This window comes from Molossus molossus, unplaced genomic scaffold (genome assembly GCF_014108415.1).
Source record: "Molossus molossus isolate mMolMol1 unplaced genomic scaffold, mMolMol1.p scaffold_m16_p_19, whole genome shotgun sequence".
Lineage (NCBI taxonomy): Eukaryota > Metazoa > Chordata > Mammalia > Chiroptera > Molossidae > Molossus > Molossus molossus.
In genome coordinates this window covers 15,860,120-15,885,862 of record NW_023425354.1, presented here as the reverse complement: position 1 = coordinate 15,885,862, position 25,743 = coordinate 15,860,120, and the positions used below count along the sequence as shown (strand labels likewise).

At 41.5% G+C, this 25,743-nt stretch overlaps 1 protein-coding gene and 1 non-coding gene across 3 annotated transcripts; one reads left to right on the top strand and one right to left on the bottom strand.

Moving 5' to 3' along the window:
- Positions 1 to 327: 327 nt before the first annotated feature.
- Positions 328 to 24,826, top strand: TUBD1 (tubulin delta 1). Of its 2 annotated transcripts, XM_036268636.1 has the most exons (9): positions 328 to 602; positions 1,205 to 1,420; positions 3,318 to 3,465; positions 4,646 to 4,862; positions 5,504 to 5,735; positions 10,879 to 11,043; positions 19,385 to 19,525; positions 22,561 to 22,744; positions 24,619 to 24,826. In XM_036268636.1, the coding sequence occupies exons 2-9, from the start codon at positions 1,249 to 1,251 to the stop codon at positions 24,719 to 24,721; spliced, it is 1,362 nt and encodes a 453-aa protein (XP_036124529.1). In that variant the 5' UTR covers positions 328 to 602; positions 1,205 to 1,248; the 3' UTR covers positions 24,722 to 24,826. The 2 variants fall into 2 exon arrangements, with proteins under 2 accessions (XP_036124529.1, XP_036124530.1); XM_036268637.1 differs by lacking the exons at positions 22,561 to 22,744; positions 24,619 to 24,826 and adding an exon at positions 20,038 to 20,234.
- On the bottom strand, positions 16,901 to 17,004 carry LOC118635104. The gene has a single exon (XR_004960448.1). It is a non-coding gene; the product is annotated as a U6 spliceosomal RNA (small nuclear RNA).
- Positions 24,827 to 25,743: the final 917 nt, after the last annotated feature.

The window sequence follows — 25,743 nt, the reverse complement described above, 5'->3', positions numbered from 1 at the left end:
CGTAAAGGGTTCTATGAAGCCCAACTGTGGGCAATGAACATGCGTAGAACTATCTCCAGGAGTCAGGTATTGGCACAAACATGCGCAGAACCCCTGTCGAAGCCGTTCTTGGAAGCTAGATCTTGCGCATTGTCAGCTAAAGCATTTGATGGACAGTGAGCATGCGTACAGTGTCTGAAGTTGATAACTTAAAATTGAACATGCGTAATTAACCTTTTTGAATAGGAAAAAAAAAACAACATTAAACAAAACTCTTAGTCTGTTGAACATGCGCATGCGTTCTCCCTAGCTTTTTGGGTGTTGAAAGTGCGCACGCGCATAATGGCCCTCCGAAGTTTGAACAAGACCGAAACGGATGGTTCTGGGGCTGTCAGTGAGTGGGATTAATGGGGAGCTCCTAGGATTAGAGGGGAAAGGGAGAATCTAAGCTTTGCTATTTACCAGTTAAGTGGCCTTGCGAAAATCACTTAACCTTTCAGAGCCTCAGTTTCCTTATCTATAAAACGAGAGTAATGATACCTAGTTTTCAGGGTAGTTTTATAAATACAGAGTATGGCTCACAAGCCACTGCCCTTTCCAGTGCGGCATAGACCTGGTGTAAGGTATTTACCAAAAAAATTTGTCTTTTTAGTTTTATAAAATAGTGAAGATTTGCTGTAATATTTCATCTGGTCCAATTTTTGCAACCTTGGTCTTCCTTGCTGTCCTATCTGAACTAAACACACAGTCTTTCTTACGAATGTTCTTGTAGTTACCAGGCCAGAAATGTGATTGATGGAGAGACAGTCATTATTTAGAAGAAAGTTAATGTTAATTAAATGTATGAATGTTGAGCTAACTTCTGCGTTCTCTGTGTCCCTGTGGTGGGAAGTGCATACTATTAATTCCTTCAACCAGCATTCATTTTGTTTTGTTTTAAATGCATGCACAGGAAAATAGTGAATACAAATCAAATTTTGGAAACTGTTGAGCTGTATATGACTGGATTTGGGTACAGTAAATCCCAAATCCCAAAACCATGTAAAAGAACAACTTCCTTACGTGATTGGCTCCTTAGATAACATAGCTAATTCATCTATAACACCATAGATATATATGGCATTTTAAAATTATGTAGTTTATTGATGTATATTAACACATGGCATTTTATTTGTTCTTTATTTATTGGTAATGTCGTGGTTCTCAATATATTTTCATTTTACAGGTTGCTCACCTTTTTGAGGAAATAGGCTTACTTTGTGTCTCAGCATGTCAATAATAACAGTGCAACTTGGTCAGTGTGGCAACCAGATTGGTTTTGAAGTGTTTGATACTTTATTTAGTGATTCACACTGTCCCCAGGGACTCTGCTCTAAAAGAGAGAATGAGGCATATCAAGCATCTTGTAAAGAACGGTTCTTCAGTGAAGAGGAAAATGGAGGTATGTGTGGTCCACAGTCCTCTCCTTTACTCTGACATAACCAACCACTTCAAGGCCACGCCATCCACATGGTCTCTGAACTCCATCCCTTCCCCTTTTACTAGGAAATGACTTTGCTTTTGATCCTTTGTTTCTGTGTTAACAACCTTTACCTTTATGGTGACATCTTCCCCCACAGCACAAGAGCCTGCCCACATCTTGCCAATCTAAAAACAAACAAGTAAATAAAACTTACCTTTTGACTATAGCTTTTTTCTTCTTTATTACCTCTTTGCCTTCTCATCTAAGAGTCTCAAAGGATAACCTTCTTTAACCAGTTATAATCTTGCTTCTGCCCTGTATCACTAAAGCCACTCTAAGAAGAGTTCCCAGCAATACCCTAATTACCAAATCCAGTAACTGTTTTCTTTTTGTAATTCACTTAACTTCTCTACTGGATTTGATAACATTAATTATAAAACTCCCTCCTTGAAACTCCTTCTCCTTAGGGTCTGAACCTTTCTTCTCCAGTGGTTGTATCTCAGGTTTTCCTCTGTCCTCACTTGTACAGTTCTCTCTGGGCAATTTCAATTTCTCTTGTAATTTGCTACATCTTTTACACAAATGACTCTCAAATCTCTAGCCTAGCCTCTATTCCAGGGTGCGATTAGACATCTCCACTTGCATCTTCCCTGTGTACCTCAAACTCAGCATCTCAATACCCAGGAGCATTCATTATTTTGCCTTTAAAACTTGGGTTCTTGCCCAGCCAATGTGGCTCCCATGGACTGAGAGGTCCCGGTTCGATTCCCTGTAAGGGCACATGCCCAAGTTTTGGGCTTGATCCCCAGAAGGGGGTGTGTGGGAGGCAGACGATCCATGTTTCTCTCTCACATTGATGTTTCTATCTCTCTTTCCCTTCCTCTCTAAAAAAAAAAAAAAAAAAAAAAATCAGTAAAACCATATTTAAAAAAAATATTCTATAAAACTTGGGTTCTTACTGCTCATATACTATCAAACATCAAGGTCTGCTTAATTTATCTCCTACGTATCTCTTGAAACTATTCTGCCCTTTCCATCTTCACTGTCATTGCCTTAGTTTTAGCTCTTGTCCTCTTTCACCTGGACTGTTTCAAGACACTCTTTCTGAGTTTGCCTGTCTAGACTCTTGTGACGGTCACATCTATCTTCCACACTGCTATATTAAAAAAGACATCTGGCCCTGGCCGGTTTGGCTCAGCAGTTGGAGCATTGGCCTGCGGACCAGAGAGTCCCGGGTTCGGTTCCCACTAGGGCACATACCAAAAAAAAAAAAAAAAAAAAGACATCTGATTGTTCCTCCCCTGCTTGAATATTTTCAGTGGTTTCATATTGCCTAGAAGATACATTTCAAGCTTTTTAGCAATGCATACAAGGACTTCCAAGATCTGAGCCCTGCCTGCTTTCCATCTCTATTCATCACTTCTTCTACCCCCTCCTAAACTGCTTGTTACGCTCATGGTATTTTGTACCTCTGAATATACTACTCGGTTAATGTGAATTTGTCATGGGTCATCGCATGATATAGTGATTAGGTGTTTCACCTCTCCAACTAGTCCTTCTAGGGCTGGATTGATACTGTCTTCATCTCTGTGTTCCCAGCACAGTACATGGCACACTGGAAGCACTCAATAGATATTTGTAGACCTGACCCAGTGATCATTTTAGCTCACACTGAATCATCTTGCTTAGCAGAATGCTACGTGTTATGAACCATCTGCATATACCTGCTGCTGCCCACCTCAGTTTCTAAGCAGTAGGACAGATCTTTCTATCCTCAAACTTTGGATTTGGGAGGTGGTTCTTAGAAGTTTATACTCTGTGTTAACCTGAATAAGACATGTGAAATATTATTCTTTTATTTTTGCCCCCTCTCTAGTTCCAATTGCCCGGGCTGTACTTGTTGATATGGAACCTAAAGTCATCAATCAAACACTATCAAAGGCTGCCCAGTCTGGCCGATGGAAATATGGCCAGCATTCATGCTTCTGTCAAAAACAAGGTTCTGGAAACAACTGGGCATATGGGTAAGAATAATTCATCACAATTCTTCAGTTTAGATACAGCTGCATAGTTGATTAATAGAGAGTGTAGTTACCACTGCACTGTTGATATACCAAGCACATTGTTGCTTTAAAATTTAGGGTGTGGCCTGGCCAGTGTGGATCAGTGGATTGAGAGTTGTCCCATGGACTGAGAGGTCCCGTTCCATTCCTGATCAGGGCACATACCTGGGTTTCGGGCTCGATCCCCTGTAGGGGGTGTGCAGGAGGCAGCTAATAGATATTTCTATCTCTCCTTTCCTCTCTCTCTCTCTAAAAAAATCAGCCTGGCCATGTGGCTCAGTGGTTGAGCAACAACCCATGCACTAAGAGGTCGTTGGTTTGATTCCCAGTCAGGGCATATTCCCAGGTTATGGGCCAAACCCTCAGTGGGGGACATGCAGGAGGCGGCCAGTTGATATTCTCTCTGATCAATGTTTCTATCCCTCTCTCCTTTCCTCTCTCTCTCAAATCAATAAAGAAAAAAAAAATACTTTTTAAATCAATAAAAGCATATTTTTAAAAATTCTGATTTAATTGGTATTGGTATTTAAAAATCCCAAATGTTGAGATTTTTCAGTGCTTTCCTAGGTGATTGTAATGTGCAAAAAAGTTCAAGACCACTGTTTTAAGAGTATCGTTATGAGTATTGACTATTATGTTGTACCATAAGCTTACAGAAGTAATTGAAGTCTCCAGCTAAAGAAATGGCCTTCAACAGAATTTCCTGTACCTAGTCAGTTCACTCTCCTAGAGTCCTACTCTAACTGTTAAATATGTTTAACTTGTGTATTTTTTTAAATACGTTTTTATTGATTTTTTTAAACATTTATTTTTATTTATTTTTTGGAGAGAGAGGAAGGAAGCGAGAGAGAGAAACATCCATGTGAGAGAGATACATCGATCAGCTGCTTCCTGTACACCCCGTTTGGGATCAAGCCTGCAACCCAGGCATGTGTCCTGACTGGGAATCGAACTGGGACCTCTCAGTCCATGGGATGAAGCTCAATCCACTGAGCCATCCGGTTGGGCTAACTTGCATACTTTAAATTTTGTGCCTTTCATAGGTTTAGAAAGACTTCTCTATCCTCTGTCTTTCTCTTTGCATTGCATATTTCTGGTTAAATTGTAAGGTGTTTGTGTTTGTTCCTTTTGAATTGCATAGCTATTCTGTTCACGGACCCAGGCATGAAGAATCTATAATGGACCTGATCCAGAAGGAAGTAGAGAAATGTGATTCTTTGAGTGGTTTTTTCATCATAATGAGTATGGCTGGAGGCACAGGATCTGGGCTAGGAGCCTTCATTACACAGAATTTACAAGATCAGTATTCCAACTTTTTGAAAATGAATCATATTATATGGCCTTATGGAACTGGTGAGGTATGAACACATTAACTGAAATGATTGTATTTTGTGTTCTTTGCAATTGAAATACATATAGGCAAAAAAGTGATTTGACCCTTTCTTTGGAAATGTTAAGTTATTGCATCAGGAGTTGACCCTACAATATGGTACTTGCATGAACAATTCATTTAACTTTGCTCAAACTTTTCCAAACAAATGAGGTGTCCTGGTTTTTAAAAATTGCCAAAGAAGACAATTGTGCATTTTCTCTCAGGAACCCATACCTGGGTTAGTCCCTCTGGCTACATATATAAAGCAGGGACTTTGAGAAATCATGAAATGGAGGTAAGATAAGTCACTACAGGAAACAAGGTAGGAAGAAAGTGTGATAGTAACGCTCATCGCTTATTGAATCCTTGCTATATACAGGGCACTGTTCTAAGTGCTTTACATGCATGCTGTCATCAACCTTTAAAACTCTAGGAGCCTGGTATAGTTATTATTCCCATTTACAAAGGAGGGAACTGAGGCATAGAGAGATTAACTAATTTGTCCAAGATCATATAGCCAGAAAGTGACAGGGCCAGGATTCGATCCCAGGCAGGATGCCCTGAGAATTCACCCTCTTAACCACTATTCTCTCCCGCCTTTCTTATTTCTGACATTTTTCTCTCCAGGTTATTGTTCAGAATTACAACTCCATTTTGACTCTTTCTCACTTGTACCGATCTTCAGACGCCCTCCTTGTTCATGAGAATGATGCTGTTCATAAGATCTGTGCAAAACTACTGAACATCAAGCAGATCTCCTTCAGCGATATAAATCAAGTCCTTGCCCATCAGCTGGGAAGTGTATTCCAGCCTACTTATTCTGAGGAAGGCTCATCTCGCTACAGAAGAAATCCACTAGGTATTTGTCCTTCTCCGTTACTGATAGGAAAGTCTTATGTTCTGAAAGCCTCGGAGTCATTCTTTCTTGGCTCCTCTCCTCTGCCTGAAGATACGTACACTCAGTCTCCCTCATCTCAAAACCTTTCTGAAGAGCTGCTTAGCTTTCTGAACTGTCTTACTGAAATGTTTTGGGAAGTTACTACATTGCTCAAAAGAATGGTGGATACCTACTAACTCTATTCCTTTTTTTTCCCCCCCTTTATTGAGTTTTAGAGAGAGAGGAAGGGAGAGGGAGAAATAGAAACATCGATGAGATAGAACATCGATTGGCCGCCTCCTGCATGCTCCCCACTGGGGATTTGGCCCACAACCTGGGCATGTGCCCGGACCAGGAATCAAACCAGCCACCTCTTGGTGCATGGGTCAATGCTTAACCACTGAGCCATACCAGCCAGGCCCACTAACTCTATTCTGCAAGCTTCTCTCTCTCTTTTTTTACAAAACCTTTGAGGTATAATTCACATACCATACAGTTCACCCATTTAAAATGTACAAGTCAGTGTTTTCTAGCATATCCACAAAGTTGTACAACCATCATTTTCATCACTCCATAAAGAAACCCACCATTCTTTTTTGAGCTTATTGGACAAATAGTGCCTTATCCATTCAAATTATATAGATGCAAATGACTTCATAATCAATACTGCCCTCCAGTCCTAATCTCAACGTTTTCTCTTTCCCTGTCCCAGTTTTCTTAGTTACCATCTGCTTCTTTAAATTTAGCATGTTCTGAATGGATTCATCACTTTTTTCCCTATCTCCTCTCTCTTGCCGCCTCTTCCTCAATTCCTGTCACCTGACTGCTCCCCCTGCCCTCATGTCTCCTCAGCATGCTCAGACCCGTAGGTGCCGTCTCTGTCATCTGTCTGCCTTCTTCCCCTACTTCCTTACCTCTCTGACATTGGTTCAGAGCGTCAGTATCTCTCAACTAATACTGCATACAAATATAAGGCAAACTGGCCTCTTTCTATTCTCTAATTATTATTATTTTGCATAAATAGAAAACTATAAATAAATGTAAAACAGAAGCTTACATCTATAAGGACATTCCTGTCTTAAGGTGGCCCTAATGCTGCTGTCCTTCCAGCTGCCTGCCTTTCCCCCTGCAGCCCGTCCGCACACTGACCCCAGCTGAGCCTCCCGATGCACAGACCTAACCCTGTGCTCCCTAGGCATTCCTTGCCCGTTTTGTCAGAGCTGGCAGCTCGACCTCCACATAATGTCCTGAAGACTTATTTTCCAGCTTCGTCGCCTATTGCCTCCTCTGCATGGATCCCCACCTACTTTTCATCCTGCCTCCACTGTTTTTCTTCAGTCTGGTATTTTCTTGCCCTGGTCCCTTTGCTCACTGCTCCTTCTCCTTAGAAATTGCTTCCTCCTTCCCTTCTTCACCCCTACTGAAACCTTACTGCCCTTCAGGGTCCAATTCAAGGGATCATTTTTTCATAAAGCTTTTCTACTGAGGCCTTTACCTAAAGTAACCCTCTTTTCCCTGAAGTCCTGTGGTATTCTTTTATGTCACTTAATAGCTTTTTTGCCTTTATTATTTCTTTAAGTGTGTTTGCTTATATTTAAAGTAGTACGCACACACATTGATCCAAGGAGTACAAAAGAATCAGAGGTACATCTCCCGCCCACCCCTTCTCAGATGAAACTAGCACCATGTGTTCCATTAGAGAAGGATTCTGTCATGTGCATATTTTGTTAATTTCTGTGAATTCCACAGTACTTACCATATTGCACATCTGCTCATTCAACTGATATTTATTGACTTCCTGCTATGTGCCAGGCACTATATTCAATGTTAAGGATCCAGTGGGGAGCCAAGGCAGACATTGTGTTCACTGTGAAAGAGAGACAGTTAAATAAATAATTACTCTAAGAGTGTATAAACAAAAGCTGAGTTGAATGTTAGGAAGGAAAGGGGTACAGTTTTAAGTGAACTAGACTTAGGCTGAAGGGGCAGAGAAGGCTGCCCTGAGAAAATAACACTTGAGCTAAGAGCTGGATAAGGACATGTAGTTGATTAACCAAAGGGAGGGAGAAGGGAAAAGCACATACAGAGGGAATAGCATGTGCAGAGCCCCTGTGGCCGAAAGAAGCATGGCACATCAAGGCCAGAGAGCAATCCAGTGCTACTGGAGCATAGAGAGTGATGTAGGAGACGACTGGAATCTGAAGCTAGAGTGGTGAGCAGGGGAGGACCTTGCAGGGTCTTTTCTTATTTTATTTTATTGATTTTTTTAGAGAGAGAGGAAGGGAGAGAGAAACATTGATAGGCTGCCTCCCACACACCCCCTACTGGGGATTGAACCTGCAACCCAGGCTTGTGCCCTGACCAGGAATTGAACTGGGACCTCTAAGTCCATGGGATGACTCTCAATCTACTGAGCCACACCGGCCAGGCACCTTGAAGGTTCTTGTAAGCCATTTGAAGATTTCCTCATTAACCTAAGAACAGTGGAAAGCCACAGAGATATTTTAAGCAGGTTGGTGAGATAATCACTTTCACTTTTGAAAAGGTCCATTGGACTGCCTGTGGAGAGCTGATTGGAGGTTGAGACTATAGGCTGGTCCAGTCATTCCCAGAGAGACTCTGATGGCTTGACCACACTGCACTGCACTGGGAAAATAAAGGCTGTTAGATATACAAGAGCTGTCTTGACTCCCACAACCATGTCTACAAACCTGACATCTACACTTCACCTTGTGTCACAGTAGGAGTATCCTGCTCCTATCGAAAGCCAACTTTTCACTTGGTTTCTGGGATACATTCTCTCCTCTTCTCAGGAACTTAATCCCTTACTCATCTCTCATCTTCCACATCATTAACTTGTGCCTTTTTCCTGGATTACTCCCATTACAACTACTTTCTGGCCTGTCTCATACTGGAAAAACCTTCCCTTGACATGATCACCAACAATTAATTGCCTCATTTCTCTGTTCTTCTTTACAACCATCCTTGCCCAGCCTGTGTGGCTTAGTGTGTTGAGCATGTTGTCCCATGGACTGAGAGGTCCTGGTTCGATTCCCAGTCAGGGCACATGCCCGGGTTACGGGCTCGATCCCCAGTAGGGGGCGTGCAGGAGGCAGCCAATCAGTTTCTCTCTCATCGATGTTTCTATCTCTCTCTCTCCCTCTTCCTTCCTCTCTCTCTAAAATCAATAAAGAAAAAAATATATTAAAAAAAAAAGAGAGAGAGAACAACTGTCCTTAACGGTCTGTCTCTCCATGCTGTGCTCATTTCCTCACCATCTAGTCACTCTTCAACACACCTTGATCCAGTTTCTCCCCGTCACTTTTCTGAAATTGCTTTGTATCAGTATAAGTCACAAACATGTCCACATTGCCAAAGCCAGTGGTACTTCACTGCCCTCGTCTCCATCCATCTCCCAGTAGAATTTGACAAGGCCGCCCCCTTATCTTCCAAGTTCTTCTTTGTCTTTTGTGACAGCCCCTCTCCTGACTTTTCTCCTGTCTCCATGACTATTCCTTTTACTCCCCTTTTTCTTCTCTTTTCCAGGCTCTGAATGCTAGTCTTGGACCTTCTCCCTAGTTCCACAGCTTTTAACACCATTTGTATTCTCTAACCTGTCAGTTTATCTCCAACTCTGACCAATTTCCTAAGCTTTCTATATCTAGCAGCCTTCCTGACATCTATACCTACACATTTCATGGACATTCCAAACATACTGTGTCTAAAACAGGCCTCTTAGCATTCCCCTAGGGGCCTGATTCTTCCTCAATCCCTCATTTGTTTAAAAAACTTAGGTCCACTAAAGACCTCAGAAACCCTCATGGTTCTGCTCACGTGTTTGAGGAGACTTCACCTTTTCAACAAAGCAATCGGGGACTGTGAATTCTGAGGGGTCCCAGTCTGCCATGTGGGTGACTTTCTGTAGCTATGCTCTGACAGGCACAGAGAATGAGGCATGGGGCTGATGCAAGACTGGATTTTTCACCAGAAAAATTTGATGAAGAGACAGAAGGGCAAGGAGCTTCAGGAGGAGGGAAGTGAAGAAAGGGAAAGACTGATAATTTGAGAAGGCAGGACATCCGTGGATTAATCTGTCTTAGCCCGCGTAGGCTGCTATAACCCATGGGCTGGATGGCATGTAAACAGCATGAATTTATTTGTCACAGTTCTGGTTCTCAGTTAACTAGAGAAAATAAATTAGTAATCTAGGAAGATTTTTAAAGGAATATTTAGTGAATACAGAATGATTATAAAAGCATATTAACTCTCACGTGTACTTTGTTTTCCTGGATTTCGCTAAATATTTCATTCATATATCCAGTTACTTGGCTTTTTCTTTTTTTATTCTCACCTGAGGACATTTTTGAATTTATCCTCAAATAGAGCAGGAGGGAGAAAGGGAGGAAGAGAAAGAGAGAAACATTGACGTGAGAGAGAGACATATCGAGTGGCTGCCACCCATCAAGAGACACATTGAGGGGCCAGGGACAAACTGCAACCGCGGTATGTGCCCTTAGCAGGAACTGAACCCGGGACTCTGGTCCACAGGCTGATGCTCTAACCACTGGGCAAAACTGGCCAGGGGCTCTCTCCCCAGTTACTTGGCTTTTAAACGCTTGCTTCTTTTTGGCAAAATGTTGTTTCTTACTCATGCTAAAATTGGTGCCAAAATGAAGCAAATATATAGTCTTTATAGACTGCCTCTGAAATTTTATTTACATTTTAAAGTTTAAGCAATTCTGGCCTTGGAGGAGAAAACACTCAAAAACCATCAAATCATGGTTATACATAGGCCAACGGGAATGATGTGGAATTTAAAATGTAGTTAGGCCCTGGCTGGTTTGGCTCAGCGGTTGGAGCGTCAGCCTGCGGTCCGGAGAGACCTGGGTTCGGTTCCCGCTAAGGGCATGTGCCTCGGTTGCAGTTTGTCCCCGGCCCTGGTTGGTCGTGCGGATGGCGGCCACTCGATGTGTCTCTTTCACGTCGATGTTTCTCTCTCTCTCTCTTCCTCTCTCTCCCTCCCACTCTATCTGTGCAAGAAATGGAAAAATGTCCTTGGGTGAGGATTAAAAATAAATAAATAAAATAAAATAAAATGTAGTTAGGATTTTTTTTTTCGTTACAGGCGACTTAATGGAGAATTTAGTTCCGCATCCTGAATTCAAGATGCTGGGGGTTCGTAACATTCCTCAGATGTCTGAGCACTCACTGGCATACAGCACGTTTACTTGGGCTGGCCTCCTCAAGCACTTGAGACAGATGCTCATTTCTAATGCGAAAATGGAAGAAGGTAAACGGTATTTTAAAAATATGTAGCCCACAAGCTGGGAAGAAGGCCTGTGCTGGAGTTCTCAATACAAACTGGCTTGGGCGAGTTGAAATGATGGTTCCTTCTTTTGGCCAGGGAGGTGCCTGCAAAAACTCACCGGGACATCCCAGGATAGCTTCTTAATCACTTCACAGTGTCATTTCCCCAAAAAATGTCAGAAAAGTGGGACATTTATTTTTATTTACATTTTATTTTTATCAAAGTAATATATGAACAGAGTGTTTAAAAAACAAGTAGTCGGCCCGGCTGGTGTGGCTCAGTGGTTGAGTGTGGCCCAGTGGTTGAGTGTGGCCCATGCACCAAAAGGTCATCAGTTCGATTCAGAGTCAGGGCACAAGCCCAGGTTGTGTCCAAATTCACAGTAGGGGGCATGCAGGAGGCAGCTAATCGATGTTCTCTCTCATTGATGTTTCTCTCTCTCCCTCTCCCTCTCTCTCTAAAATCAATAAAGGAAATAAATAAAAATAAATTAAAAAAAAAAAACAAGTAGTCAAAACTCACTTAAATGTATACTTAAACCCATTTTAATTTCTATAGATTTGTATTATAAACAAACAATGGCTTTTATGTTTACATACATTGCATTGTATGCATATTATATCTCAATTTTCAAAATTTTTAAAAATTTATTTGAGAGACAGAGAGAGAGGAAAGGAAAGGGAGAGAGAGAAAGAGAGAAACATTGACAAGAAAGAGAAGTATCAATTGGCTGCCTCCTGCACACCCCCTACTAAGGATTGAGCATAAAATCCAGGCATGTGCCCTGACCGGAAATCAAACACGCAACCTTTCAGTGCACAGGATGATGTCCAACCAACTGAGCCACACCAGCGAGGGCAATGTGTGGTCTTGTTTTAATTCTAAGCCTAGTATTTGCTTTTTAAAAATGTTCCAGTCTGCACTGGTTGCTCTCCTGGCTTGATAAGCAAGCACTGGCATCTCTGCCCCATTCTGTATTCTGCATCCTGTCTCCTGGTTTCTTCCCTCATATTAATAGACCATACCCTCCAGGAGCTACCTAAGAAAGAGTGCAGGGAAGGTAAAAATTTTAAGGCTGCAAATATCATTATTCTGCCCTTGCATGACATTGATAGTTTGGCCAAGTACAAGATTTGAGGTTGGGAATTATTTCTACTCAGTATTTTGAAGGCATTGCTCTGTTATCTTCCAGCTTCCATTGTTACTGTTCAGAAGTCGATGTGATTCCTAACCCTGTTTTGTTCTCTCCTTAATCTTTCAGGATTTCCTCTGTCTTTAGCATTCTGGAATTCCTTAGTGTGGACCTTTATCTCAGTAGAATATAAGGGGTTTTTTAAATCTATTTTGGCCCTGGCCAGTTTTGCTTAGTGGTTAGAGCGTCAGCCCGTGGACCAGAGAGACCTGGGTTCAGTTCTCGCTAAGGGCATGTACCTGGGTTGTGGTTGGGGTCTTGTGGGTGGCAACCAGTCGATGTGTCTCTCTCACATCAATGTTTCTCTCTCTCTCTCTTTCTCCCTCTCTCCCTCCCGCTCTGTCTGAAGATGAATGCAAAAATGTCCTCGGGTGAGGATAAAAAAAAATTTTTTTTTAATCTATTTTGGTTACTGCTATATTTTAGCCAAAGGCCTATTAGTCTTTCCTGAGAACAAACCTTCCAGGATGGAGTGGTGTACTCCTCCTGCCGCAGGGAGTGGGAAGGGTCTGGAGCTCTCATTGCTTCTCATGTAGATTTTTTTTTTTTTTATCCTCACCCGAGGATATTTTTCCATTTTTTGTACAGATAGAGTGGGAGGGAGAGAGAGGAAGGGAGAGAGAGAGAGAAACATCGATGTGAAGGGACACATCGAGTGGCTGCCACCCGCACGACCAACCAGGGCCGGGGACAAACTGCAACCGAGGTACGTGCCCTTAGCGGGAACCGAACCCGGGTCTCTCCGGACCGCAGGCCAACGCTCTAACCGCTGAGCCAAACTGGCCAGGGCTCATGTAGATTTTTAACTAATCCTCCTGTTTTTTCCTCTTTTATTTATTTACTTACTTATTTTATTTAATATGTTTTTATTGATTTTTTTAGAGTGAGAGGAAGGGAGAGAGAGATAGAAACATCGATGTGAGAGAGAAACACAGATCAGCTGCCTCTTGCATGCCCCCTTCTGGAAATCGAGCCCACAACCTGGGCATGTGCCCTGACTATGAATCGAACCAGGACCTCTCAGTCCGTGGGATGACACTTAATCCATTGAGCCACACTGGCCAGGTTTTTCTTCCTCGTTTAGAAGTGTCTGGCCTGCTTCCAGGACCCCCACTGTGGGCAGAAGTTTCAGCCTTCCCTGGTTGTTAAATTAATAACCACTGGTTCATTTGCTTTCCAGTTTCCAGAATGGTGTTGCTATTATCTCCTCTGCTGTTCCCTTTTTACTTGCTTATGCCTTTTTAGAAATCCCCGCATTGTCTTGTTAGTGAGATTTGGGGAAAGAGTGGCAGTAAACTGGTATGTTCAGTCTGTCATGTTTAATTGGAAATCAATCCTTACTAAGTATTATTTTTGTAGTATGTATTTTACCACAAATCACAATAACTTGGGTTTCAATACTATGAAAGTGGGTTTCTTCTACATTTAATTGTAATACCTTACGGATTTTAGATTGTAGTGCCTGAGGTTTGGAGATAAGTGGATAGTTTACATTTAAAGTAATGCTTCCCGAATTTTTTGGCCACAGTGCATACCTGTTTTTCTAGAAAAACCTGTTAACATCTCAAGGAACACAGTATTCTTAAGGATAGTGTACAGTGCGCTGCACTGAGCTCTTAGGTCAGTAAATCACAGTTGGCTTAGTCATCTTCCTGTGAGGGACTTTACGGTGTTAACTTTTTTTTCCAGTTATAGATAGAGCTTTCTTTTAAAATTGAATTTATTGGGGTGACATTGGTTAATAAAATGATACAACTTTCAGGTATATAATTCTATAATAGAGCTTTGAACATATAGATGTTTACGTATATAAATATATTAATAAATAAAAATACATATATCACTAACAAGGTTGAAGAATACAGTTTTAAAACTCTTCATATGGCCCTGGCCAATTTTGCTCAGCGGTTAGAGCGTCAGCCTGCGGTCCAGAGAGACCCAGGTTCAGTTCCCGCTAAGGGCATGTACCTCGGTTGCAGTTTATCCCCGGCCCTGGTCGGGTCGTGCGGGTGGCAACCACTCAATGTGTCCCTTTCACATCGATGTTTCTCTCTCTCTCTCTCTCCCTCCCACTCTATCTGAACAAAATATCGAAAAATGCCCTCGGGTGAGGATTAAAAAAAAAAAAACTCTTCATATGTTATCAGACTACTCTGTATAAAGATTGACCCCATTAATATTGCCATCAGCAATATATCTGTTTCCACCTGTCCTGGCAACAGGAGCAATGGGTGATCCGAGAGGGAGCGAGGCAGAAGTTACGATGTCTTTTATGACCTAGCTTTGGAAGTCACACGCCATCGTTTCTGCACCATCCTTTTGGTCATTAAGGTCAGCCCTATCCCATGTGGAAGGGGACCACACAAGGGTCTGAATTCCAGGAGGCAAGGATCCCTGGGGTTCATCTTGGAGACTGGCTACCACCCTCTGCCCTCTGTCCCCTAATGAGTCACATCCTCCCGTATGCAGAATATACTGAACCTCTTCCACGGCCCTCAAAAGCTATATCCTGTTAGCACATCATCCTAAAAAGTTCAGAATCTTGTCATCTAAAAGCAGGTCTGGGTGTGGATTTATACTCCTCAGGTGAGATTTCTTGAGTATAGTTCTTTGAACATAGTTCCTCCCCCCGACCCCAACAGACCGTGTTAGAACAGGCACAGGATAACTGGTAGATACTCCCTTTCAAATATGGGTAAGTGGAAAGCACACAGGAGTCATTGGTCTATAACAGGATTTTCAACCGGTGTGCCATGGCACAATGCTATGCCGCAAGAATGTTTAAAACATGCAATACCTGCCCTGGTGTGACTCGGTTGGTTGGAGCGTCATCCTGTGCACCAAAAGTTTGCCAACTTGATTCGTGGTCGGTCAGGGAACATGCCCAGGTTGCAGTTTCCATCTCTGGTCAGGGTGCATGCGGGAGGCAACTGATTGATGTTTCTCTCTCTTTCCCCCTCTTCCCTCCTCTCTGTTTAAAAACAAACAAAAAATGACAAACAAAGGAAAATACCACGTGCAGTATCTGACTATTTAGTCAGAGGCATTGACCTCTTTTCCCTTAGATTGTAAAATTAAAAAATGACAGCGGCCAACACAATGATAGCTGTAAGTGAATCAAAATAATACCTATTTTGTGTCAGAATGGCAAAAATATAATATATTTTTAGGTGTGCCATAGAATTTTAGTAATTAGTTTATATGTGCCATGAGATGCAAAAGGTTGAAAATCACTGGTCCATAATAATTTATCAGGGCAAATGTTGGCAGTTTCTTGGTTACTATGTAAAGCCTGGGAATAATTTTCCATGGCTTTTGGCTTGGCCCTCTGAACCAAGCTAAATTATAATTTTACTTGTTTATTTATTTTTAAGTTTTATTTAAATCATTTTATTTTTAAATTTTATTGTATTAGGTGATTTATCTTTGCTAGTTTGGATTAATTTGTGCATGTGAGAACTAGAGAGAGCTCTGAGGGTATCTATAAACAGACTTTTAAAAAAATAAAACACATCACATTATATGTATTCATATATATTCAGCACAGTTACATAGTTTTCTACTATTTGTACCCTAATTTGTTATATGCACATAGATTAAAAAGTCAAGTAATTCTAGCCCTGGCCGGTTTGGCTCAGCGGTTGGAGCATTGGCCTGCAGACCAGAGTCCAGGTTCGGTGCCCACTAGGGGCACATACAAAAAAAAAAAAGTCAAGTCATTCTACAAAGCTGGTTGTTAAAACTATCAGTCCATAATCTTCCTCTATTTTCTCCCTCCCAGAGGCTACCATTTTTTCAAAATTCTTTTACTGGTTCTTCTACTGTTTTTATCTATTCATTGCCATTTATTGCTTTTCATTTAGGTATTACCTATTTACTTCCCACTGTGGCGGTTAGGATTTAGCTTTTTTTTGTTTGTTTTTAATCCTCACTCAAGGATAATTTTTCATTGAATTTTTTAGCTAGAATGGACAGGAGGGAGGGAGAGAGAGAAACATTGATGTGAGAGAGACACATCAAACACATCAGTTGGCTGCCTCCTGCATGACCTGGACCAGGGCTGGGGATTGAACCTGTGACCCTTCAGTCCTCGGGGAACACTCTAACTGATGAGCCAAACCTGCCGGGGCAGGATTTAGCCCCACATGCCCCGTCCCTGCCACACTGGCCCTTAAGCCCTACAGACACTCTCCCATCTTGTCCATCCATCCAGTATTGTAGTGTTATCACTAGATTAAAGCCATCTTAAGCTCTACAGGATCAAGACCAAGTCAGGTAGTCACAGCTGAGCCACATCGTATCCTGTGATTACCTGACCTTTCCTGTATAAGTTTTTAAACATTCTCTGGAGTTCATAATCGCCTTGTTTTCTTGTTTTGTTTTATACTCACCCGAGGACATTTTTGCATTTATCTTCAGATAGAGAGGGAGGAAGAGAGAGAAACATTGATGTAAGAGAGACACATCGAGTGGTCGCCACCTACACGACCCCAGCTGGGGCCGGGCACAATCTGCAACCGAGGTACGTGCCCTTAGTGGGAACCAAACCCTGGGCGCTCTGGTCTGCGGGCCAACGCTCTAACCGCTGAGCCAAATGGGCCAGGGCTTATTTTCTTGTTTGCTTAGTTTTTCCTTATTATTATTATTTTTAATATGGAACACTTCACAGATTTGCATGTCATCCTTGCACAGGGGCCTTGCCAATCTCTGTTCCGTTCCAATTTTAGTGTATGTGCTGCCGAAGCCAGCACCTTCGCTTAGTTTTTCTAGGTGCCATCAGTTACTCAGCTCAAAGTGTTTTTCCACTTGTTTAAATTTCTTCTTGATATACTCAAGTATTCTATCAGGTTCATCTTCTTTAAATCTCTCCTAGAGCCTTCTGACCTGCTCTTGTGGTGGGATGTGGAGAGTGGGGGCGGGGGGGAGAGAATGCGCCATGAACATTTGTGTGCAAGTCTTTGTGGGGACATATATTTTCAGTCTTTTGGGTATGTGCCTAGGAGTGGCACTGCTGAGTCAAAGGATAAGTCTGTCCTTAAAAACTGCGAAACTCTTTTCCAAAGTGGCTGTATCGTTTTACACCCTGACAAGCAGTTTAAGAGGATTTCACTTTTCCACATCCTTTCCAACATCTATCTTTTGGGTTATAGGGATTCTAACAGGTGTGAACTAGTGTCTCCTTGTGGTTCAATTTGCATTTTCCTAATGACAATGATATTGAATATCTTTTCATGGGCTTATTAGCCATTTGTTAATTTTCTTTGGTGCAATTTCTATTCAGTCATCTTTCCAATTTTTAAATTGGTTTGTTTGCCTTATTGAGTTCAGCATGCCAACATTTTTGATTTGTTGTATTTCTACTTTTGCTGAAAATCAATCTGTTACTATGCACTGAATCCCTATCTTTGATATAATTTAAGAGTATTTTCTCAATATTTCCACATGGCTAGTCAATTTGCAGTCCTATTTTGGTTTTGAGTTTCTACATCCCTTAATAATTTGTTTTTTAGCCCTGGCCGGTTTGGCTCAGCGGTTAGAGCGTCCATCTGCGGTCCGGAGAGACCCGGGTTCGGTTCCCGCTAAGGGCAAGTACCTCGGTTGCAGTTTGTCCCCGGCGGGTGGCAGCCACTCGATGTGTCCCTTTTACATCGATGTTTCCCTCTCTCTCTCTTCCTCTCTCCCTCCCACTCTATCTGTACAAAAATGGAAAAATGTCTTTGGGTGAGGATAAAAAAAATAAATAAATAATAAAAATAATAATAATTTGTTTTTTATTTTTTATTTAAAAAATTTTGTTTTCTTTATTGATTTGAGAGAGAAGGGAAGGAAGAGGGAGAGAGTGCTAGAAACATTGAGGAGAGAGAACATCGATTGGCCACTTCCTGCATGCCCCCCACTGGGGATTTGGCCCACAACCTGGGCATGTGCCCTGACCAGGAATTGAACTGGCGACCTCTTGGTGCATGGGTGGATGCTCAACCACTGAGCCACACAGGCTGGGCAATAGTTTGTATGTATTTTATTTGTTCATAACCATATGTAGAGTGAAGTTTGCCCTTTTTAAGTGTATAGTTCTATAAATTCCGACAAATTTATACAGTGTGTAACCACTACCACAGTTGAGATAGAGTATTATCATCATCCCCCAAAAGTTCCCTCATATCCCTTTTTGTAGATAGTCTCTTTTCCCTCTACCCCTAGCCCCCAACAATTACTGATCTAAATTTTGTTCTTATGGTTTTGCCTTTTCCAGAATGTCCTATAAATGGAATTTTACAGTATGTAATCTTTTGCAGTCCTATTTGACTACATATCGATTTGAGATGTATCCATGTTGTTATGTGTACTGTATCGGGAGTTAGTTTCTTTTTTGTTTTAATCCTTACCCAAAGATATTTTTCCATTGCCTTTTATTTTATCCTCACCCGAGGACATTTTTGCATTTATCTTCAGATAGAGTGGGAAGGAGAGAGGAAGAGAGAGAGAGAGAGAAACATCGATGCGGTTGCCACGCACACAACCCCAACCAGGGCCGGGGACAAACTGCAACTAAGGTATGTGCCCTTAGCGGGAACCAAACCGGGGCCTCTCTGGTCCACAGGCCAATGCTCTAACTGCTGAGCCAAACTGGCCAGGGCTCCATTGCTTTTTAGATAGAGTGGAAGGGAGAGAGGAGGAGAGAGAGAGAAACATCAATGTGAAAGAGACACATCGATTGGTTGCCTCCCACATGACCCCCACTGGGGCTGGGGATCAAACCTGCAACCCAGGTACATGCTCTCAACTGGGAATTGAACCTGCAACCCTCTGGTCCACAGGCCAATGCTCAAACCACTGAGCCAAACCAGCCAGAGCAGGAGTTCGTTTCTTCATTGCTGAATAGATTCCATCATATGCACCCACCACTATCCTTTAGTAGTTAGTGAAGAATATTTCATGCTTTTCTTAGGACTGAGTAGTTTGGGTCACTTTAGGTCAACCAGATAAGAATTTTTAAACATGTGGCAGGAAAAAAAATTCTCACATTTAGTTATTAAATTAAAAATCATGTAAACTACACATTCCATAATACATTTTTCTCTTCTTGTTCAAAGCCATTTGTAAAATCTCATTCTTTTTTCCTTTGGGTAGGTATCGATTGGCAGGTACGGCCTCCTTTACCAGGACTTCCTACTCGTGGTAAAATGTCTCTCAACAAGGAGCTTCACTTTAACACTTCCATCGCTAATACGGTCGTCCTGCGTGGGAAAGATGTGCACAGTGCAGATCTGGGTAAGCAGAAGTTAAGGTGAAAATTAAGAGTATTTTCTACACATGCGCATGGTACACATAGCTTTTTTTTTTTTTTTTTAAGTCCTGTTCTAGCCAGTGTGGCTCAGTTGGTTGAGCATCATCCCATACATACATCAAGAGTTTGTAGGTTCAATTCCCAGGCAGGGCACATGCCCAGGTTGTGGGCTCAATCCCCAGTAGGGGGCGTGCAGGAGACAGCCAATCCGTGTTTCTCTTTCATTGATGTTTCTCTCTCCCTCTCCCTTTCTCTCTCTCTAAAATCAATACAAACATTAAAAAATAATAATAATAAAATAAAAATTCCCTGAATTTATTCTTTTAGAGGAAGGAAAATAATAACTATGGGTATTTATAGCAAAATGTAACCATTGTATCAGTTACTATGTGTTTGAACACCAAAATAGAAGTGGTTTAAATAAGATGCAGGTTTAATTCTTTCTTCCTGAATCTGGTTGTGCCTGTTGTCTTTACCTTGTGGCTTCCTCCTTTAGTCCAAGATATCTGTTAGAGCTTCAGCCATCACATCATGGAACGAGCAACGAAGGGCACACCTCCTTCTCCTAGGATTGCACACCACACTGGCGTTACATCCCTTTGACTGGGACTGAATCGCATGCCGCACCTAGCTGCAAGGGTCACCACGATCACAGTTAAAATCCGGGGGTTCTCTTACTAAAGAAGGGAGAACAGGTATTGTGGGACAGCTAGTGGACTCTGTGCCAAGAATTTTGCTACAGATTTTTCAGGAAGTTGAAAGAGCAGTTCTCTTATTAGTTTTGTGTTTCTATGGCAAGTCTCTAGGTTTATATTATCCTTATTTGATGGTTTCAGCAGTGTCAAATTGGTTGCTTCTGGCTGTGATATAAAGAACACTGAACAATCTTGGCACATGTGGCTCAGTTGGTTGAGCTTTGTCCCATCACCAAAAAGTCTCTGGTTTGATTCCCAGTCAGGGCACATGCCTGGGATGTGGGCTCGATCCCCAGTAGGGGAGTGCCGGAGGCAGCCGATTGATGTTAATGCTTCTCTCTCTCATTGATGTTTCCATCTCTCTCCCTCCCCCTTCCTCTCTCTCTCAAAAAATCAACGAAAACATACTAAAAACAAAAAAAAGAAACACCAATCTAGTTCTTGTAATACCCCTTAGATAAAAAACTAGTAGCAATGACAAAAAGAACATTTCAAGTCAATCATAGGGTATGCTTTCTTCACAGTCTTATTTTAGATTTTAAAATAAGAGAATTAATAAGAGGATATATAAAGTCAGTGCATGCCCATCTGGTGTGGCTCAGTGATTGAGCATCAACCCATGCACCAAGAAGTTGCTGGTTCAATTCCTGGTCAGGGCACATGCCCAGGTTGTGGGCTGAATCCCCAGTGGGGGGCATGCAGGAGGCAGCCGATAGATGTTAATGCTTCTCTCTCTCATCCATGTTTCTCTCTCTGTCTCTCTTTCCCTTCTTCTCTCTCTAAAATCAATAAGGAAAAAAAAATTAAACAAAAATAAATAAATAAAAGTAAAGTCAGTGTTAGCATGTATGCAGTGAAACCCTTAACTGTTGCCCCCCCAGCTAGATTCTTACTTACTTACATGAAAAGATGTTTAGAATTTTATGCCCCACCAGAATTCTTCTCTTCAGTGCGAAGATCCTTATTTATCTCGTGTGTGTGTTTCACCCTGGCAGGTTCTTGCTCTAGCGGTCGTCTTAGCATTTGTCTCCGAGCATTCCTTTTTGGCCACACACTTAGGATTTAGCTATTTTTTATGCTGACAGTATAAGGTTCCATTCAGCTGATCTCTTTTACCTTTTGACTTAATAAATGTGTTGTAATGCCACAATGGTTTTCTTATGTATCTTCATAAATGTAAAGTTTAAACTAACCAAAGAAAAGGATATATGAGGTAATCTAACTTCTAAAAAGTTATGCACAACAAATGACACAGGTGCATAGAGGTATTCTTGAAAAGATAATCATTGCAGTATTTTTCAGACTAACAAAACTGTAGAAACAATCTACATGTTCAAACAGTAGGAAATGTGTTAACTTACGGTATATTCATTTAAATATGAGTGGTATTTATTGAAATGGCAAAGTGGGTCACAACATATTGGTGAATGAAAAATGCAGATTATAGCCCCAGCCAGGTGGCTTAGTTGGTTGGAGCATCATCCCATACACTAAAAGGTGGCAGGTTTGATTCCCGGTCAAGGCACATACCTAGGTTGCAGGTTCGATCCCCATTTGGGGCATGTACGGAAGGCAACCTACCGATGTCCTCTCATGTCGATGTTTCTCTCTCTCTCCCTTCTCCTGTCTCTAAAATCAAGAAGTATAGCATTGGGTGAGGATTTTTCTTTTTTTAATGCAGACAATAGAAGAGCATATGTATAAAATTACATACACAGGGTCAGCAAAATGCCCATAGTCATCTCTGGGTGGTGGCATTTCAGCTGTTCAGTTTACGTAAACATTTTCTTCATACTTTTCTGAATGGTGTGAATTATTTATTTTTTTTATGATGAGTATAAATCATTGATCCAAAAGCAATATAAAGCTAGTTTTATTTTTTTAATTTTTAAAAATTTATTTATTTTATTTTATTATTATTATTTTTTCCTCACCCGAGGACTTTTTTTTTTTTTTCCATTTTTTGTTCAGGTAGAGTGGGAGGGAGAGAGAGGAACAGAGAGAGAGAGAGAAACATCGATGTGAAAGGGACACATCGAGTGGCTGCCACCTGCACAACCGACCAGGGCCGGGGACAAACTGCAACCGAGGTACGTGCCCTTAGCGGGAACCGAACCCGGGTCTCTCTGGACCGCAGGCCGACGCTCTAACCACTGAGCCAAACCGGCCAGGGCTAAAAATTTATTTTTTAATATAAATCTCGTTTTTAAAGGCAAAACAAACCAAGATTTTGAGTGAAATGAATAAGAAAATACTCCTCTATTAATTAGTTTTCAAAAGTAACGATCTACCATGTGCACAGTGCTTATGTTGTGTTTCTCTAGGGGGATTTAAAGATCCGGCTCTCTACACTTCCTGGTTGGAGCCTGGTGAGGCCCTCAGTGTGTGGAGAACCCAGCGAGCCTTTAGCAAGTACGAGAAGTCTGCAGCGTTGGTCAGCAACAGCCAGTTCTTAGTACAACCACTTGATATGATTGTGGGAAAAGCATGGAATATGTTTGCTTCAAAGTAAGTAAAAGATACATTTACAAACCTTCCTAACCTAGGCAGAAAATAAAATGTTAAGACACAAGGCAGGATCTAGAGCGTCTTAGTGTCTTTGAGCTGCTTTAACAAAAAATAGCATAGACTGGGTAGCCTATAAAGAACCAGGATTTATTTCTCACAGTTCTGGAGGCTGGGAAGTCCGAGATTAAGGTGCTGGCAAATGGGATTTCTGGTTCACAGGTGGTGTCCTTTCTCTGTATCCTCAACTGACAGAACCGCAAAGGCACTTATCCCTTTCATGAGGGCTCCATCCTCATGACCTAATCAGCTCCCGAAGGCCTCACTTCCTAATACCATCTCCTTGGGGGAACACAAACATTCAATCCAAAGTGTGGAGTGAGCATGGCTACCACTTTGTAGGTGTGAAACTTGAGGCATGTTACTTCAGGCTTCTTTTCCTTATCTGTACAATGGGTCCAAACTGAGAGGATCTGGGGTAAGGATTAAATGAGATAATCATGTAAAACACCTAGTAGTGCCTGACTAGTAGTAAATGCTCAATAATTGTTTTATACTATTATTGTTGTTGTTGACTAAATTCGTTTCTAAATGCAATGAAAGTAGAAATTTTACAATAAGACAGGGACAATAAGATAGTTTTCTAAAATAAGATCCTCGAGCCCGGTTGGTGTGGCTCAGTGGACTGAGTGTCGTCCCATGGACTGAGAGGTCCCAGTTTGATTCCTGGTTGGGGCACATGCCTGAGTTGCGGGCTCAATCCCCAGTCAGGGCTGTGCAGGAGGCAGCCCATCGATGTTGCTATCTTTCTTTCCCTTCCTCTCTCTCTAAAAATATCAATTTTAAAAAATATTAAAATAAGATTCTTGCTCGGCTGATGTGACTCAGTGGTTGAGCGTCGACCCATGCACCAAAAGGTTGCTGATTTGATTCCCAGTCAGGGCACATGCCCAGGTATTGGGCCCAATCCCCAGTGGGGGACATGCAGGAGGTGGCCAATTGATGTTTCTGTCTCTCTCTCCCTCTCCCTTCCTCTCTTGAAAAAAAAAAATTAAATAAGATATTTGAAAGAATGGAAGAGGTCCTCGTCTTGCTCAGTAAGAACTATTGCAAGTTCAACTCCACTTGATACTAAGAAGTGTCTACTGTGTACTAAGAAATGTACTATCAGGTTTCCTGACTTCTGCCACAATGACTGAATGTTAAAGCAAAATTCCTCAAATGACTGGACAAGGCCTCTACTTTGATTAGCTAGGATTTCCAAGTGCCCCCATCCCCTTTCCTGCACATGGTCATGGTCATTCCATAGACCCTCACTCCTCAGGACTGCGAACTCTGTCCTCTTCCGGCATCCTTCTCTTCCACTCAGTAAACAGTAGCAGCCAGTACTTTGTAGCATGATTTCTCCTGCCTCAACATTCTGGGGAACGGGCATTAAGGGGACCCGGCATAACTGTAAACTAAGAGTTGTCTGAAAAATACTTGGGAGGCTTCACTTCATTCCTACAACTGGGTTGTCTTTCTACCATTTCAAGCCTTTGATAAAACTTCTCCGGCACTTTTTAGAATTTATAGTGAACCCCGTCGTCTCCTGTAGGTTGTTCAATATGTGCAGGGTAGACAACCAATTCTGAACCTACTTCTTTTTCCCGTGTGCTCTTATTGTTGCTCTCTTGGACACCAAAAAGGCCGGGAACCTGCATAAACTTTGAAAGTTTGCTAATCTTCGGAGCCAACATTGAAGCAAATGTAAGGCGTTTAAGAGATTCTGCCATCTTTAAATGTTCACAAGCTAGGAAAGGTCTATTTATTGCTTGATTTTAAGACTTTTTTAATCTGGGATTTTTTATTTTACATCTTCTGTTTCTTTTTACCAGAGCCTACATTCATCAGTACACAAAATTTGGAATTGAAGAAGAGGACTTTTTGGACAGTTTCACATTGTTAGAACAGGTTGTTGCCAGTTACCGAAACCTCTGATCTTGAACAAGTACCTTGTGTCATTTTGAACTAAAATATTTCCAACACTATTTTCACTGTACATTTTCAAATTCTGATCTTTTAAACCAGTTATATCAGCCCGGCCGGTGTAGCTCAGTGGTTGAGCATTGACCCATGTACCAAGAGGTTGCCAGTTTAATTCCTAGTCAGGGCACATGCCCAGGTTGTGGGCCAAATCTCCAGTGGGGGGCATGCAGGAGGCAACTAATCGATGTCCTCTCTCATCAATGTTTCTATATATCTCTTCCTCTATCTACCTCTCTCTCTAAAAAAATCAATAAAGAAAAAAAAATAAAAAAATAAAAAGCAGCCATGTCAGATGCTGATTTCTTCTTCATACAATGCCCACAGAACAGGAGGGAAACCTTTTAAATGGGCAATAGTATGTTTTCAATGAAAACATCTACTTGATATTTTCATTTGTAAGGCAAAAAAATTGGTGTTTCTATAAAGAACTTTGGAAACATTTTGCTGAGATGTTAGAGCTCTGGAACTATCCAAAAAAGGGAATATTCTGTTTTATCCCTTTATGCCTAACTCTTCCCTCTTTATTTCAAAAAGGATTTATTAAATATGAGCTAAACTTTCACAGCACAATTTTAAGAAATTGCAATTCTGTATTTGAAAGTATTTATCTTTGAAGTGAATGCTCTGAACCACAAGAGGGAGCTGTTGTTAAATGTTGCAGGGTGAACACGTATCGAGTATTTTCTGTAACAGGTAAGATTTTCCACTTTAAGAAGCTATTTAAAAATAAATGTCAGAATTTTGTTAATAAATATACATCATACTTAAATACAGAAGTATATGAGTAAATATACTTTATTGCTTTTCTTAAATGTTTCGGGCATCAGATACTTGAGTTGGTTTTTCTTTTAGAACTTGGAATGTCAGAAACTGATTTTATTCGACTAGTACTTTAAAATTACTTACAGGTGCCCAGCTGGTGTGGCTCAGTGGCTGAGCATCGACCCATGCTCCAAGAGGTTGCTGGTTCGATT

What these genes read in the sequence shown, in the direction of transcription:
- TUBD1 (XM_036268636.1), top strand. Translation starts at nt 1,249, where the DNA reads ATGTCAATAATAACAGTGCAACTTGGTCAGTGTGGCAACCAGATTGGT. An exon ending in GGAAACAACTGGGCATATGG is followed by an intron (nt 3,466 to 4,645) that starts GTAAGAATAATT and finishes TGAATTGCATAG; the next exon opens with CTATTCTGTTCACGGACCCA. An exon ending in TGTGCACAGTGCAGATCTGG is followed by an intron (nt 19,526 to 22,560) that starts GTAAGCAGAAGT and finishes GTGTTTCTCTAG; the next exon opens with GGGGATTTAAAGATCCGGCT.